Source organism: Pyrus communis, chromosome 14 (assembly GCF_963583255.1).
Source record: "Pyrus communis chromosome 14, drPyrComm1.1, whole genome shotgun sequence".
NCBI lineage: Eukaryota > Viridiplantae > Streptophyta > Magnoliopsida > Rosales > Rosaceae > Pyrus > Pyrus communis.
This window is the reverse complement of record NC_084816.1, coordinates 15,187,984-15,206,942: the sequence shown is the minus strand read 5'-3', so window position 1 is coordinate 15,206,942 and position 18,959 is coordinate 15,187,984. Positions and strand designations below refer to the sequence as shown.

The 18,959-nt window shown below is 35.5% G+C and overlaps 3 protein-coding genes across 3 annotated transcripts; 1 reads left to right on the top strand and 2 right to left on the bottom strand.

Annotated features, from left to right (window-relative positions):
• The first annotated feature begins 1,334 nt into the window (after positions 1-1,334).
• Positions 1,335-2,369, top strand: LOC137714950 (probable carboxylesterase 18). The gene has a single exon (XM_068454115.1). The coding sequence runs from the start codon at positions 1,335-1,337 to the stop codon at positions 2,367-2,369; it is 1,035 nt and encodes a 344-aa protein (XP_068310216.1).
• A 2,535-nt stretch (positions 2,370-4,904) lies between these two features.
• Positions 4,905-7,116, bottom strand: LOC137716586 (NAC domain-containing protein 1-like). The gene is made up of 3 exons (XM_068456034.1): positions 6,638-7,116; positions 5,962-6,245; positions 4,905-5,671 (listed from the first exon to the last, which is right to left on the bottom strand). The coding sequence occupies exons 1-3, from the start codon at positions 7,071-7,073 to the stop codon at positions 5,138-5,140; spliced, it is 1,254 nt and encodes a 417-aa protein (XP_068312135.1). The 5' UTR covers positions 7,074-7,116; the 3' UTR covers positions 4,905-5,137.
• Positions 7,117-9,504: 2,388 nt separating this feature from the next.
• On the bottom strand, positions 9,505-15,412 carry LOC137716011 (phenylacetaldehyde reductase). The gene is made up of 6 exons (XM_068455400.1): positions 15,276-15,412; positions 13,751-13,920; positions 12,185-12,376; positions 10,980-11,142; positions 10,371-10,557; positions 9,505-9,706 (listed from the first exon to the last, which is right to left on the bottom strand). Exons 1-6 carry the CDS (start codon positions 15,394-15,396, stop codon positions 9,562-9,564), a joined length of 978 nt encoding a protein of 325 aa, XP_068311501.1. The 5' UTR covers positions 15,397-15,412; the 3' UTR covers positions 9,505-9,561.
• Between the last annotated feature and the right edge of the window lie 3,547 nt (positions 15,413-18,959).

Here is an 18,959-nt window from a genome sequence, read left to right as displayed (position 1 = left end):
AACAACAAAATCAAACATTCAACAGACCCGTAGCCCGCATCTGCCCCTTGATATATTTTCTTCCACAGGAACTCTCCAACAAAAGGAATAACTAGCCAATCCCATGAAGAAATTAAACTACATTCAGAAAGAACACAAAAACAAACACCCTTCATTCCTCCCTCTGCAACAATGGTTCCCCTCTCGCTCACATAGATACCATCAAGAAACTTCCTGATATACAAGATGCCATTTTTGGTTGATCAGGGGCACAGGATCGAGAAAATTTCATTTCCATCCAAGATGGGGTTATCCTTGACCTTTTCACATTGGGTGATAGAAACATCATCATATACACCTTACTCACCTTCTTCCAAAAAGTTACGTGTGTCGATCAACTTGGCCTCATTAGTGATGGAGGCATTGATGGAAAAATTAGCATACACAAACGCATCTTGTAGCGATACCCCTTGGTGATGTCGGTGATTAGATTTCCGATGTGGGAGAGAGCGGTGCGGATGGCGGGGCTAATTTTGAGGGAGCCGAGCCTTGAATTAATGTACCTAATCTTTGTATCAAAATGTATGTACTGAAATGTGTGTACCTAAATGTATGCACCGAAATATATTATAATAAATGTAATGTACCTAAATGAAGAAGACAAAGTATATCGAAATATATTGTAAAACAAAAGTTAGTTTATCTAAATGTTTACAACAAAATAGATTATGATGAATGAAATGAAAATTATAATTATAATGAAATAAAATTAGTACATTAAAATTAGGAAGAAAAAGAGAAATAATTAAAACATCAAAATATAATAATAAATGAGGTGATTAATGTATGAGGAATTAAAATTAGATTTTGATCTTAAGTCATCTTTGCCAAGGATTAAAATGAAGTTTTCTATTTTTTTTTTTTTATACCATGGTATATTTCACACTAAAAGAATGGGAGAATAAATTGTGAGTTTGTGGATACAAATATTCGAACTTAAAATCTCTTACTTATTAGTAAAAAAGAATATCAGTAAACGTATTTTGATCGATATGAAAAGGTGCAGAAAATTGCGTCATTCACAAGGTGATTTTGGACGGCATTGTTGGATAACGGTACAACTGAGGCTTTCATCGCAAGAAACCTTTGATTACATCGACCAAAAACACCTAAAATAACAAGACAACCGCCAGGTTTGTTTCTACTACAACTATCAAATGTGATGTAATTTGATGCATGCGAATCTTTAATCCCTAATTATCGTTGTTCTTTTCAACTTAAAGAGAGCAAGATGGCCCAAAACACCCCCATATCCTTTGAATAAATTAAGTTTAGAACCAACGGGAAAAACATACATGCATGCATACACCGACAGAAAGAGCAAGATGGCCCAAAACAACCCCATATCGCCGAACCTTCCATGCAAGGTCCGTCTCTTAATCTCTATCCTGACCACCGTCATCGACGCCACTCGCCGCTCCAATGGCACTGTTAACCGCCGTCTTATGAGCCTATTCGACTTCAAAGCCTCCCCTTCGGACAAACCCAACAACGCGGTCAAAACCTCCGACGTAATGGTGGACCCTTCCCGCAACCTCTGGTTCCGCCTCTACGTCCCCACCACCACCGACCCTGCCTCCAAGCTTCCACTTGTTATCTACTTCCACGGTGGTGGATTCGTGTTCTTTTCTGCCAACTCAAAACCCTACAACGACCTCTGCAAACGTCTCGCCACCAAACTCCCTGCCGTCATCATCTCCGTCAACTACCGCCATGCGCCGGAGCATCGCTATCCTTCCCAATACGAAGACGGCATGGACGTCCTCAAATTCATTGACACAACAAGAATTGAGGGTCTTGATCTCAACAACGTTGATATCACCCGGTGTTTCCTCGCCGGAGACAGCGCCGGCGGCAACCTGGCCCACCACGTGGTAATCAAGACGAGCGACCATGAGTTTTGCCAGATGAGGGTGATGGGACTAATAGCGATACAGCCATTTTTTGGCGGGAAAGAAAGGACCGAATCGGAAACAAGGCTTGCAAAAGAGGGCTTGGCGATCACTTTGGAGCAGACTGACTGGTATTGGAAGGCGTTTCTGCCGGAGGGATCGAATAGGGACCACGCGGTGGTGAACGTGTTTGGGCCAGAGTCAAGCGGTATCTTGGGGGTCAAGTTCCCGGCCACGATTGTTTTCATGGGAGGTTTCGATCCGTTACAAGACTGGCAAAAGATGTACTACCAGGGATTGAAGAAAAAGGGGATACAAGCTTACTTGATCGAGTACCCAAATTCGTTTCATGGATTTTATGTTTTTCCTGAGCTAAAGGAGTCTTCCTTTTTTATTAAGGAGGTGAAGGATTTCATCGACAAGCTATCAACTTGTTAATAAAATTGTTCCTCTCTCTCTCGCCAAAAGATGTGTTTGAGTTAAATTCTCATCAGAATTGACTTTCAATACCGCACATATTTTTAGTACAACGTGAAGCTTATTGACCTTTCCTCATAATTCAGATGAGTGTGTGATGAGTATGAAATAATTGAATAACTTGCGTTAACTTTATTTGTTCTATTTTTTGTTGACCACATTGGCCATTTCTTTAACATAGGTGGTCAATGACGGACTCATAATTTTGATGTGGACTAGGATGGATTTATCTTACTTATATTGCATTTATCTGCCATCGTACGGTAGTTTTTCCATGTATGTTACCGATAGAAGTAGACCTGGCAATTTCTTACATAACCTGTTAACATGACACGTAAACGATACGAAAAATAAAAGGTTTTGAGTCAACACGATAACTAATCGGGTCACACAATAAGAATCCGTTAATAACGGGTCCTTAACAGGTTTACACGAGAGTGACACGTAGGTAACCTGTTTCAACACGATAAGAAAAAGGTTATTTTGATGATTTAGTTTTTTAAACTACTAAAAAAAAAACTTACTATAGAATACAATAACTATTGTGAATATGTAAATATTGCATATTAAATATGTATTGTTGTATTATTATTCTATATAAATTTTAAAATTTTAAGTTTAATTTATTTGTTTATCTTTACAGTATACTATAGACAAAGTGTGAGATTAAAAAAATTATAAAACACATTAAAAAAATATCAATGAATTTAAAAATATTGAACACATTAAAAAGGTTATAATAATTAATTTACAAGTGTGAAAAATGTGAAGAAAAAAAAAAATATGCAAACACTCATGATCACATTCTCTACGCTTTGAGGATGGGTACATCATCGTTTGAATTTTTAAAAACATACAAACCCTCATGAATAGTATTTTTTAAGGGAGTTCAAAATATTTATAATTCATAATTATTAATGTACAAGTATGAAAAATGTGAAAGCATATATAAATGCTTGTGATTGCATCCTCTATGCTTAGATGATGGTTGGTCATTTAGAATTTTAAAACACTCCAAATCTCATGAATAGTGTTTTTTATTTGAGTGCAAAATTAATAAAATTAATAATTATTATTTGAGTGCAAAACCATAATTTGAATGGTCTATAATGTTTGAGTTTTGATGCTTAGTTTATGCGGAAGAGAGTGCTAATGTCAGAAGCCTTAATGAAAACATCGTCAATATAACCCTTAAACACAATATATCAAGTTAAAGTTCCAATACCATTTCCCTTAGCGATTAATGAAAATTGAGGGGCTTTATTGTAAAAAATGTGCAAGATTCCTCAACCTTAAAATGCAACTCCCTTCATTTTGCATATCCTTGAATATTTGGTATTTTGTAGCATGAACTAATGTTTTTTCTTGAGGCTCTTATTTTGGGGTATATAATACTTGAAAGACAAATGTTTTTTTTTTTTTTTTAATTTTATGTTTTGTAGTAATATTTATGTGACAATGTGGTATGTATATACTAACTTAGTATTATCATTATATTTTTCATTTTCATTATTTATTGATTTAAAATATATTTTTCTTAACCGGTAATAGGTCGGGTCATATTACTTAATAATATCAATAGGTCGATTTCAGGTCGAGTCATAGTACTCATTTATTTTAACAAGTGTTACACGACATGACCCGTTAAAGTATCGGATATGACACGAACATAAAAAAACACGATATATATGAATGCCAGGTCTAATTAGAAGTATATAAAACCTCTGTTGAGTCTTAGTTTATGAGCATTCATAGCATTTCTACATTCTACGAAGGGGAAAAGGACATTTTCTTGGGTTGAGAAAAAAAAAAAAAAAAACAAAGTTATTCTCTATTATGAATCAAATGAAATTGACGGTTTGTTATTTGCTGTTGGTTTATTCTAGACAATATGAATAACTAAACAGTTTTCAAATCGAATAAATTTTTTAAAGAGAAAAATCACCGTATAACAGAGTTGAATGCCAATTATTTAGGCAGCTACATTTTCACCTTCATTTTCCCAGCAAGCAAACAAATAACTAGAAAACTAAAAACAAGAAATTAAAGAGCAGATAATTAATGATATAGAATTCATGCAAGAAGACATCGCTAAAGAAAATAAAAAATTAATACCTCAACTTTCGAAACCCTTAGAGCAAACTGACAGAGCGAAACGGTGAAATTCAAACTTCATATGTACACTTTTTCGTTTCCATTTGTCTTAGCAACCAAACAGAAGCTAGAATAATAGTAGGTGTCGAGAAGGCTAGCTCCCTGATGGTGAACATTAAGTGCCGAACATGGGCAGAAAATTCATATAGGTGACTTTCGCCCGTCTCAACGACTATGAGACACAATGGCAAAAATTCATTTATGAATATAATTTCCGCCCATACAATTATTGCATTCTGGTGATCAATACGTAAACCAATTACACAACAAAGGACGGGCTACTTCCTTTGATATTTTTTACATAAAATTTGTTTTTACATTCGGAATTCATAATTCATAGCAAATAATCAGTTACTAGCTAGTACTATAAAAACAAATAAAGTACTTTAATCATAGATAAATCCAAGTAGAGCAATATAAACCTTAATAAACTTCCGTTAGATGATTAAGAGCTACTAACAAACACGTTCCAAAAACTAACTGACTAGCTAAATCCGACCTAAACCCTAAAATTCATAGCAAAAGCAGATGATAGCAACAAAAGTTGATGAGTTCCATCGATCAATGATGGGATGTTATTCCGTATAAGGAAAAACATGATCCAAAGCTGAGAATTGCCCTGCATAATTATTTGTACTGTAAAGGCTATGTTCGAACCCCTTCATGCCGAACATCATGTCATCTTGAAGAATAGTTGATTCATCTATATATCTGTAAGGCCCGAGAACACTCTCAGAAGACATCAATGGAGGTCTAACGCATATTGGTTGCGAGTACCCCATATTTGCATAGCAGCTCCCAGCATTCACAGAGGCTGCTTCAACAGACTGAATTCGATTATTGCTAATCATGTTAACTGGGAGCCCACCGGAAATATTTGGCTGAGATGTCATAAGAGGATATGGTTTATATGAGTATTTATGGTACTCCAGTGCAGGATCATACTCAGGTAAAGGATCAACAATATCTCCACTCATCTCAATCTCCATGCTTTCGTCATTTATTCTATGCGGAAATGGAGAATGTATTTCAGCATGATTTCGACTTTCACATCTTTTGCCATTGTTACCATCCTTCTTATAAATTCTACAGAGTACCCAATTATCCAACTGCAAGAAAACAAATATAATTAAAGTAAGCACCCCAAATTTTATGTAAGGAATCCATGTTTCTTCATTATTCTGACTTTAGATATGGGTCCTTTATTTGGCACATGCATTTGAAAATATACATGCAATGCAGGTCTAAAATTGTACGATGTTTATATATTCAAAATAGTGAACTGTACCATATTAAAATGCTAAAATGAAAATTTGACAATTTATTAGTTAAATATTAAGACGGAACCGAGGGTTCATGTGTCGACCCAACTAATATAGAAGAATAAGAATTTACGTACCCTCATGTCATTCTCACCCCTTCTGCTTCGAACAGGAGAATCCTTGACTTTAAACTCATGCATGATCCAGTTGGTTTTGTCACCCCTTGGGGGTTTGCCCATATAGAAAACCAGAGCCTTTCTCGATCCAACAACGGCTCCATCAAATGACTTCACTTCTCTGTCAGCTCCAGTCGCCTTCCAATATCCATCCCCAGCTGCCCTCTTTGGGCGACTTCCATTGCGATACTTCCTGTCCCTTGGAGTAAAAAAATACCATTTGTCCCCATATTTCTCATATTTTTCTGTTTTACACAAACAGTTACAGATTTATTATATGGTAATCAATTCTGATCATCTAAAAGTTTCACCAACAAACAAGAATATATATATATATATATAACAATTTTGATGTGTTAATAAAAATAGTGTATAACAAAAGAAACAAATTAAGTAAAAAAAACATGAAGATGGTAATTAATCTTTACTTTAACTAAAGTGGTAATATAAGGACCATTAATCAATTATGTATCAAACCTTTGCTAAAACAAGTAAAGGATAACAAAGCAGTGCTAAATAACATCGATCTAGGCAAAATTTGTTCATAAAATATCTCTCACACATATATAGTATTATTCAAAAGATTATCAATGCAAAATATAATTGAACCATATATACTTATGAACATATACAATACCAGCAAGCACTTCGGGATTGTAGCGGTATAGGTTAACTTCAAAGATCCGGTTTGGCGGCAAGGGCTGATCCAAGACCTTTTTCATGAGATAATGCACAATAAGTTCGCCATCAAATGGGTTGAACCTATAGCCAGGTGGGAAGGAATTGAAAAAATCATCTTGATCCCTTATCAGGTTGTTATGCAAACTGTTTGCCTCATCTTCCGAAAGCTCATGATCTGTGCCGCCAGCGGCGGCTGACACGTTGGTTGTCAAAGAAACACCAGTCTCGCTCGTCGGAGTGAATTGACCTTGACCACCTTGTGCAGGTGATTGCTTGTTAGAGCTAAGGCTGTACGAAGCCACCTGTTGAGTAATAATAGTAACAGAAGCCTTGTGATCCGGATGACTTTGCTCAACAAGCTCCATAGTTGGACTCTCTGAGGGAGAAGACATTGACAGAGACGCAAGTATGACTGACAAATTCTCTCTCTTTTAATTTTTCTCGTGGAGAAAATTTTCTTTTGTGGAAGAGTTGTACACGGAAACTAATTTATATAACAGACTCCGGCTTTCTAGATATTTTGAGATGAAACCCTAGCTATAGCTCTGATTGATCATTGGAGAATATATTTCGAAATTGAATTGTTATGATAATTGTCGTGTGTGTATAACAGTTTTGGTTGGTTATTGGAGAATATACTTATGAAAATGAATTTTAATGATAATTATCACTTGTATAATAATTTTTAATTGATGGTGTTTCAATTGGTCGTCGTATGATAGATATCACACAAATGAGATTACCGGCCCCTTGTATTGCTAAATACTTATCTAAATTAGCGTACGATATACATTATCCAGATGGGAATTTTAGATGGGTTATCACAATCTATTTGAATTTTTTTTGTTTGGGTAGTAGTAATCTTTAATTAAAGTTTTTACTAGTCCTTAAACGAGGGAAAAACAAAGCAACGAAGAAATAGGACTTGTGAAGCATGCACACTTCTTCTAGTTTCGAAATGCATCGTAAAATACAGCTGTACAAAAACTATACTGTATTTTCTTTCTTTTTTGGTCTGATACAAACACTGTAAAATAGGACACGTGAACCATGCATACTTCCTAGGTTGCATAAATTTTCCGAAAGCCAGATGGTATACTTGAAGCTTCCTAACAACGGAGCCCATGTTCCAATGTCCATAGTCCACCTAACGTAACCAGACTTGGATGGGCCCATAAATTTATAGTCTGACAAAACTTTTGGGCCATTTGATTTTAAGTTGTCATATAACTTAAGTTAATAGGCTTGACAACTTGAATACGAATTTATTTGTTTAATTAATTAACTTATTAGTTGATCCTAGACATAAACAATTAATCCATTTAATTGTACTTACTTAACTCCATTGTATTATTCAATCTCTACCTTACATTGTATACGATACATTCGGTTCAATTTAGCGAGATGGTGGGAGATTAAAACTCTTATTAATCGATTGTGAATTGAAACTACCTTTCAATTCTACCTTTAATGAAGATTAGTGATTGCAAATCTTTAAGGCTTCCACAAGCCATGAGTGACACTTGGCAATATGTCATGGATACTTAAGCTGAGCTAAGGAGGCGGAGAATCTATTCAATTGGAATTGCAATGCAATATGGTCCTTTATTTCAATATTCTTAATCACATATCACATTCATGTACTCTACCCAAAGACTCTTGAATCATATCATAGAGTACTCTCCCTTTAACAATTGGAAGGTTAGAGATCCTTTATTGTACACTCACCTGCCTCTGTGAATAAATCAACGATCCAACAATGCACTAAGCAAACCATGTGGTTATGACGCATCATCAAATGTTAAAAAACATATCTACAAGAAAACCTTGGTGTCTCAGGTTGAAGGACTACTTTGTATTATCCTAACTAATGAGTTCTCGTATGACATGAGTATGAGAATTCCTGATTGATTGTGTTCAGTGAACTGACTCTATATTGAGCACCTACAAACTTGCCTTGGTGTCTTTCACAGCAATGACTCAAGCTAATCATTCTTTATCTGATATAAGACATAATATGTATTAATCTTACCAGATTGTCAATGATCAAGAATGTTTTAGGATATGTGCATGAAAGAGAAATGTCTCTTGAACCTAACTTCTTTAGATTACATTCTCTCTATTACATATTCCTTATTCCTTAGACATTGTTTAAAAAAAAAAAAAACAATGTCTAAGGAATATGTAATAGAGAAAGGGATCAGCTGATGGCTTCGCCAAGATAGTCCACCCTTATGGGGGCCAGGAGGATTGATAGAGCATTTCAGCCTCTCATTGGCCACAATCGTGTGATTCACTAGCGCCAGAAATCGAACCCCAAGACATGCCGTGTGGAATACGGGCTTGAAATTCATCCTCAACCATTGGGTTACCCTGTGGTGGTTCCTTGGATATATTATTTAGGCATATAACATTTAATGAGACGGCTTTAAACAACAATTTTAAGCCTTAGATTAAAGTAAATTAGTTTGATATATATGTGAAATGTTCGTAAAGTATCATCTAAATTTTTCCTTCAACAAAATGTACAAATTGATCAAATAATGCATATTTTTTTAACAAACAAAAAATGTATTTCTTATTCATCTAAAATGACAGATTCGTCACTAAGAGACATTCAACCCTAAAATAATAAATCCAATAAACATTAATTACCAAAACAATTAACTTGGGGTTTTCTTATTCAATACTCCATTTCCTGTATTCTGCAGACACATTGGTGATATATATAGGAACCAACAAGCTGGAGAGTAAGTCTCAAACCAGAAGACGAAGCTGGAGTGCAAGTCACTACACCGGAAACACAAAGTGAAACATAGCAGCGAATATGTTTCACCGCGACTGAATTTATTGCAAAGATCTTCACTGTACTGAAATGACTCAGAAACTGACAAAACCTTTTTCCTTCAAGCTTTCAACTGTTTCCTTGAGGCTAACATCTAGTGGAATGAATTCGACACCCAAGCTTTTCGCCTTCTCCTTGGAGACCTGATATGTTGGCACAAAAGGCTTGTCGTCCGCACACCTGGAAATGGCAGTTGAAAAGGGGAAATAACACAATTAATTTCCACGAAACCACCGCACTAAAACCACCTGGAAAATGAGGGGGGCTAAGATAGTTTCTGAAAGCATATGAAACGAAGAATGTAGGAATCAACACGCACTGTCAAGAACAATGCCGGTCATGCTAGGAATTTATGTTTTTACTTCTAATTTTCATAAAACGAAGACGTGAGCCTGCAGATCGCGAGAAAATGAAGGATTGTGAAAATTTCTATTTCTTTGAGCCCCATGATATGGTGAAACAATTTAGCAACAATTCCATGTGCTTTAATCAAACTTATTCGAAACAAGGTATGCAATACTAAATGAAGAGCATCTGTAGGCATTAAAAGTGCAGCAACTTCAACTTCAGCGTGATTGAAAAGTTAGAAGGATGGGAAAGAGGATCATATTGTAGTATTTGAAACACTATATACTCATTGTGAATGTAAAATAACCGGTAAAACCAAAACTACCATATAAGTTCGAAATACGGCAATGCTGATTTTTGTCGTAAAATACAATTCAGTATAAAAGAAAGCAAATAAAATAAAACCAATTATTATCCGAATCATGAGACAGTGTTAGTGTGGAAATGAAGTGACTATTACCAGCAAATTTAAATTGGCTGGGACACAAAAACTTACTTCTCTGGAAGTTGCAAAGTAGGGTACAGCTCACGTAAAATTCTCACAACTTCTGAGAAGTGGGCAACTGTCTCCACCAAACAATATCTGCCACTAGCGGTAGGACTCTCAAATGCTTGAATATGTGCATTGGCAACATCTTTAACATTAATCCATCCAAAACTTGCATTTGGAAATGTTCGAGCTCCTGCATCACACAAAGAAGTGAAGAAATAATCAGGTACTTCATGGAGAATGAGCACACCAAGTGTTAGACTAATCGTTGGAACTTTTTTATTAATATATTTAACTGAAAACTGTTTGTTTCACTAAACGCTATCCAGTTAAGATACTGCAGATACAAATATAAAACACCTCTGGTCGAGACGCTATAGGAAAGAGATAACTGACAAAACTTGATGCTACTTTTGAAATATATACAGTAGACGAAGATGGGGCACAAAAGGCCACCATAGAGCATTACATTGACTCAACATGAAGAAACGTCCATTTTATATTATCATCTCATGTACTTTGAAGACATTTAGTCTTTCTTCCAGCTTCTTGAGCAGAAAACGTTTTACTTGTTGAAATGAAGAAGTATTCGATGCACCAATAAAGAAACGTTACCCTTAATAACATTCAAAACTGCTGCAGCACTTGTATTAAGTGTTGGCTGTAACAGAGGACCTATCACCATTGCAGGGTTAATTGTAACCAAGTCAATACCCTTCTCCTTCACAAATTTCCAGGCAGCATCCTCAGCCAAAGTCTTTGAAAGCACATACCATAGCTGGATGTAATTAAGGGGTAAACGGAAATTAAATACGTTTTTTTACAAATAAATGAAATATTCACCAAAATATTAATGAGGAATTGTAAAGAAGCCTTAGAGGCCTGGCATAACATTGCCTTATGCACAACATCATCAACATGAAGCAAATGTATGGCATTGAGAACACAACAATATACCCACATGTTTAGTGACTACATTATACTTATGGGCATGGGAGGCCCCAATTATGAAAAACTGGTTCCGGCCACGTAATGGAATAGTATGAAATCTTGAGTACTAACCATTAAGCATTAAAGAAATCTCATTTCTTAAATTCAACAAGGAAACACAAGTATTGCACCAGATTCTAAGGTATCAGAGTTCGTAGATTGAGTGCATTTGACCACATAGCAAAACATAACATCAGAATGAGAGATTAAGATGACAAGACATTACAACGTAAGAAACAACTATCATGGTCAGGCCAACATATGTGCTTTTTCAACTTACAACAAGGAAATTGGAAGTTAACTCTCAGGGAAGCTTCTCCCACAAAGTGATCTAAACTGAAACCTATTTGATAAGGAGGAGAACTACATTTCTCTTGTAAACCATCTTATTAGTGATTTCATGTTCTGTGGACAGACATATATTGTACATATATGTACTCACCCATATATATACATACATATTTCAGAAGGTTATATATATTAGAAAATGGATAAGTCAACTGAACTTTCGTCTTAAAGAATGTCCATGTGACAAGGAACCGGTTTCTCCACTCGCTTCTAAAAATGTCGCATCCTCTTCTGTACCACACACTTTCATCACTCATTATAAAACAAGAGAGACTTGCTTATTACAAACAAATATGTTGTCGTTCATGAACATGCAGACTTGCAATCATATTATTCTGACTTTTGGTTAACTCTTGGGCGAATAGAAACCAAATTTAACAACTGGTACTCATTTACCACTGTACAATTACAACATAATGAATCAAAATGTATCGCCATATTTTGTTTTCACAAGAGCATTAAGAATGACAGCACATCCATACCTTCGATTCCTTACAAACATCTGGATCTGTAAACCAAGTCTCATCAATTACTACATCAGGCGTTCGAGGTTTTCCATTATATGCAACTGCGGCTATAGAAGATGTCAAAACCACCCGTTTGATTGATGGTGATTTCGCACACGAATTAAGAACATTAAGGGTTCCCTTTACTGCAGGTTCAAGCAGTTCTGCCTGAAATGAGGCAACAACTATGTAACAGCTAGAAACTATATAACCCAGCTACTTATTAGCATGCAAAAGCGGAAGGATGGTAATGAATTGAAAACTCTATAAGAAATTACCACTCAACTCATGGAATTAAATTCAGAGACAGCAAATATTGGGCAGTCGTGATTGTTTCTAACATTTCTCATATGTATCCACAAATCAATGTTGACATCTCTATTACCTACAAGATTCTAATATAAACTCATGACAAATGGGGTCCTACAAGGACACCTATGTTATTTACGTTTAGCATATGCATCTTTTTAGCTACCGTCTGTGGACATGTACAAGTCACAAGTGAGTTGAGCGCACAGGATATTGGACGCGGAAAATCCTCAAAATCAAAAAACGGGAACACAACTAAGTAAATACTTAAATACTTGTATGTTTCAATTAAAAAGTGTTCACATTCTCTAGTTAGAAGGACAAAAAAGGGCGTCTTCCAACAACGGAAAAGTTCACATGTACTTCTAAAGGGTGAAAAAGTAAAAAGAACAGCTGGATAGATTAACTCCATATTGAAACACACAATAAGGAAGAGAAAATATATCTTTACTATGTTGCTGGAGAAGTTATCCTTTCTCTCTTATGTATGCCTTATACCACCCTTTAATTTATAACCTCTTGGCTCTTGTGATATTTAATTCGTTGTGCCAGAAGATTTGAAGAATGGTTCATTGTGTACCACACTATAATTAAAAGAAGACATTGCAGGTGCTATACCACACGATAGGCTATGGGGCAGATGCCCCTCCCAGCAAATATTTTGGTCATTTATAATATTTGATGACCTGAATTTCTCTTTATAAAAATCTTTTGGCTTCTTCAGTGCATGTCGAATTCCTATTGTTTATGATTTCAACAAGTAGATGCATGATGATGAACTTAAGACTTTTACCGTTGAAATGGGCTTTGCTAGTTAGTTTTATAGATTGAAAGATTTATAATCTTAATTTTACAGAAAAAGTGGTTGACATGAAATTGAATGGGCTACATCTATTAGTTGTAGACTCGATGATCAATGGATAAAAAACAACTTGATCATCTTAAATTGAAGGGAAAAAAATATATATTTGATTGACTATCCAGCAAACGGTCAATTGCATTAATATATGATCAATTGATACTATTATAAATATCCATTTTTATTAGACAGCTCTAGTCCCTCAATTTATGAAGAATATAATGTAAGTTACGTAGCTCATTGGTAACTTAAATTTTTTATACTACAGATTATATGACTTTTTAGAAAGAAGCTAAGTAACTTCATGAACAGAGCAGAATAAAAGCACAGAAAAAAAATTAATGATTCATTAGAAAAAGTACAAGTGGATGAACCTTTGGGTCTGTGACATCATGATAAAAGGGGGATGCAGTATGGAATACGCCTTCACAACCCTCAACAGCAGAGTCAAAGGAACCTTCTTCCAATAGATTTGCTTTGAAAAGTTGAAGTCTGTCTTGAGCTCCATCAAGCGCATGCAAGTGCTCTGTCTTAGTTGGATCATCTACGTGAAAATACAAAAGGAACTCGGTAAATTAATTTGTTTAATACTAGCCGCATTTATTAAATTACAAAGTTGAGCCAAGAAAGATGTCCTATCTACAAACTCATTGACAGAAACAAAACAAATGCAAGACTCAACAATCTATGACATACAAGTTATGCTGGGAGCTAAATCCACACACATATGCATTCCTACCAATGGACATGTCATGTATATACGTAGTTATACATGCACTATTTTCATATCAAACTTAAACGATATGTTTAACATGGTAGCACCATTAGGAGTAAAACGAACATTAAATCATGACAGACGAGTGAAAAAATTTGATGGCCGTGATCATATGACCAGGGGCTGAAAAGATCCCAGAAAAGGAGAATAAATGTGACCTGAAGAAACAAATGTAAACTTGAAAAATGAAAACCGTTAACCACCCACAAATCAGAAATTAGAATGTAGTTGTGCATGTCATTTAGATGAATGACCCAATTAGTGTTATCTTACTTGAAACCAATCCACATGGAATTGGTTAAGCACCCAATTAAATAATCATAGCAACCTGTACCAATCCTATCTAAACCAATGAAACCATAGCAACGGAAATATGTCACAGCCCATGCGTAGAACTTGGCACTGGAAAACCAGTTTACAAGGTAAGGATGCTCAAGAGCTCTTAGACTGCAGATAACAGGAATCGATGAAAAACCACATGCAAACTAAACAACCATATCAATGCTAGCATCACCTCCCATTCTTAAAATCAGTCACCTCGAATGCATTTAAACCCACGCTAATCCAGCTTTCCATTACTAGAGTACTTCACATATTAAAGTAACCAAACGTGTTTTTTCATATCAAATCGAAATCTGTATAACCAAGAAGGCAAACACATAAAAGCAAATCCTTCGTCCAAGGTCGAACCGAAAATTGGGTAAGCACAAACAAGCACAGTTTTTTGCATGAAGAGAAAAAACCAACGAGCCATTTCCATGTCTCCAATTTTCCATTAAATCTTGATGCAGTTAATAAAATAATCAATTTAATAAAAATAAAACTCATAAAAGCTAAGGACAAATCTCTATGCTGCAATTCCCTCACTTCCACACCTCAAGGAATAAAGAATCTGACCCATCAAATCTAAACCAAAACCCACAAACAGGTTCTCAATATCCCAGAAAACCATCAAAATCTTCAATTAAAATAAGAGTAAAATACTATACAATAATCTGAAACATGGGTATGCTCCAATTCTGCATGCATAAATCTAAATCACAAGAATTTAAACGATCACACGCCAAAACGAACAAGAAAACCCGAAACTTAATGAGAGCAAAGAGAGGGAGAAATATACGTACTTGGGTCGCGAATGGAGGCCTTGACGGTGTAGCCGCGCTGGAGAAGAAGCTTGACGAGCCACGAAGCAATGTAACCGGACGCACCGGTGACGCACACGACCTTCCCCGCTCCGCTGCTCATCTCTCTCTATGTGAGTGTGTGTTCACTCTGCAGATTTTACGTTTTGAAGTTTCGAAGCTCCTTTTACGTAAATTGATTTTTGTCTGTTTCCCAACGGAATTGTTGCGTAATGGCATTCGTGGGCACGTAGCTGATGATTTAATCCATTACAATATCTTCAACAACGTCACTTACTAGTACAGTTTAGTAGTATTTTTTTTCTTTTGTAAGTGAGATGTGTTAAGTTTGATTATAGTCAAAAGTAAATTTAAACCACATTATTGTTAATCTATTGTAAAGCTAAACCATCATTTCTCCCTTAGTATAAATAATATCATTTGTTTATAATTAAAAAATCAATAAATAAATAAAAACTAATTTATGTTGCATTCCTAATTTTATTTGGAGTATAAGATTACGTATAGGACTCCTATGAGATCTCGAGGATCTTTTCTTGTACAACTTGTATTAATTAATTAGAGAGTAAATTTATCTCTTCCTTTTAGTATAAAAAAGGCACAGAGAATGAGAAATAACACACATGTACGAATTCCCTTAAATCTTCTCTTCTCCTCGGCCGCCCTTCTCTCCTGTCTCTTCTCTTTGGCCGATCTCCCTCTTTCTTCTCTCAGTAAAATAGGCCTACTACAACATGTTATAAGTACATCGCCAAGGCCCGTTCACAAGATTCATCATCACAATCTAGGCTCTTCTAAAACACAGTCTAAATATTAATATTTTTTCAACCTACTCAAATTACTGTTCGCAATTTTTTAATTGTGGTGAATTGCATTTGTATGAATAAGCAAAGGAAAAACAAAAATTCGAAGAATAAAAACCCCTAAGCGCCCCTCCTCACGCCCAGAAGTCGCGCAAGCCGAGCCGCCAAGCCACTAAGTGAGCTGCCACCTAGCCGAGTCAAACCAAGCCCAGCTTCGGCCTTGAATTTTGGGCCCCTGTTTTAGCCTTTTTTCAGAAAAAACTTCAGCCCAGTTTGGGCTCTTAATTTTTTTTGGGTTGCAGCCCACTTAATTAACTTTTTTTTTCTTTTCGGACCAGCTGGCCAAAACTCGAAAAAAAAATCTGTTTTTTTTACTTCTGGGCTCTATTTAGTTTGACCCGTATGAAATGCTAACCCTATTTATCGGGATTTGGTTGTTGTTTTCCTTTCTTACCTAGTATTTGGGTCCGGGTGGGTTATTTCAACCCACCCATTTTCAACATCTGGCCTGTAGCTCGGTCAATTAAAATAATAATTTATTTTTGCCCCTGAAGTTCTTTACTTTTTAGGACCCTTGTCTATACTTTCACACAACGGTAAATCTAAGAATTGATGGTCATTTACCGTTGAATTTGATATTAGGGTTACTATTAAGAGCACATCTATTATTTTTCTCTCGTAATATCAAATCAAAGTACGAGTCATCATATTATAGTTTTAATTTACAATCTTTTGGCCTCCTTATACTTCTAATCATAGCTCAACCTCTGTGTTGAGGTACCTCAAGCCTTTATAGGTAAGACACCTCAATCCTACTCACTAACAAAGTCATGAAGTCCTTCCTTGTACAAGAATTGTACAAGCTCAGAAGCCAATAATAATTATCATCGGGTGTCACTATTTATTATGGCACAAGGAATAGATCTCTAACCCTACTTTGAAATTTGAATCCTCCTGTGAGGATTGGATATTGACTTTCCCTGTCAACATATGGATTCGCATTTTCACTTCAGCTTTATCTAGAAAGCGTGTTTTTTTTGTACATTTTTATGCCCTAGCAATTCGAATTTGGGTAATTCTTTTAGTGATGACTTAACATACAGACAATTGTGTTAATTGAAATGCATTATCAAATAGCTATTTGAAGAATGTGCATAACTTTTAGCTTTTGTACACTGGTACGTAAAATTGAATGGTACGAAAAAATGATGATTATGAATGAAAATAGATTTATCTAACAGTTTTGGAAATCAAATCTAACAACTAAAACACTCGTAACACATGTGAGTGAGTATTACGTGGCTATAAAGTCACACCCCGTAACTTTATTATTAGGCCTAATTGGATCATTAGTTCACGTGGTGATAGAGTAATCGAAAGATAGCTCATGTGGCAAAAAAAAAAAAATTAGGATTTAAGTCAGTTTGGTGAAGTCTGTTAGCATTTAGGCCCAAAATTAAATATTTAGTCATTTTTCCATTAATTATTAGCATATGAACCACATATATGAGACTAAACAGAATTTTCCGTTAATTGTTAGCATATAAGACATGTGAGGCTAACTTTATATTTTTAGTCTCACATGTGAGTCTCATGTACTAATAATTAACAAAGAGTTGATAAAAATTTTAAATGGGCCTAAATCGTAACAGACTTCACCACAAATTTGAATCTTAATTTTTTATTTTTTTTATATTTTTGGGACTATCCTATCACCATAAAGACTAATAATCCAATTAAGCTTTATTATAATTAGAAGGATATTGAAAAAGAAAAGAAAGAAAACTAAAGGTTGGTAGTAAAATAACAAATTATGTGATGGCAACGGGAAGGATGGGCGACGCAGGCAAGGAAGTCCCAGCATTCAAATCATCCAAAGTACTGTGCTGTCGGCTTGGGCGGTGGTACTTCTGGCTCGGTTCCAATTTCAAAGCTCAAAAATCTCAAAACGACAAAGAAAAAGCAAAACGCAGGGGATTAGTTTAACTACGAAGGACGACTTCCAATGTTTGAGGAACGGGCGGGTCCGTCCAACTCCAAAGTCCAAAGTCGCATTTGATTGATGGTTTCCATACACCCATATTTTGGCATCTTGTCCTTCAGTTTATAAATACATTATTTTCTTCTGCCAATCAACTCTGTCAACTCGTATATGTACGTATGTTTCTTTCTTCCAATGTTTTCGAACTGTTTTTTAAATCTATATTTTTTGTTTTTCTTTTCTTTCTCAACTCTTCATTATTTATGAGACCTACAAGCAAAATCACAAGGCGCGTGTGCGGACTTCTTCACTCATAGTATGATGTGGTTGCATTTGTGATTTTACCAGATTTTTAACCATTTTGGGTGTCCGTCGACCTCTCTTACATGAATGAATGTCGAGCGATCTCATCTCTGTCTGTGTTTTTCATCCTCACTTTCTCTCTCCATAAATAGTGCAATAATAGTATTTTAAGTTTAAATTTTGCTTTCTTCTCTTTATTTGGGCTAGATTTAACGGGTCATTCTGCTAATGTAGCATATAACATGGCTAGGTTCTTAGAAGCAATTTTTTTTTTATGTTTACAATAAAGTAGCCAAATGGGCTGAGATAGCAAACCTATCGAAGAAGCTCTTATAAATAAGAGGTTACTTACACGAACAAGGTACTACTAGTAAAAACGTTTATGAGCATAAATGCATCACGTAAGATTCCATACTGGGTTATATATAGTATAGGTTGGTATACGTATCAAAGAGGAGTCCTTCGGCACCGAAAATAACAATAAACCTTAACCGAGCCCACGTTGGACATGCTTGTTTAGTCTTTCATTCCTGGCAACTGCAACAATCCACCTACTCCAACAATTTTTCACGCGAGCAT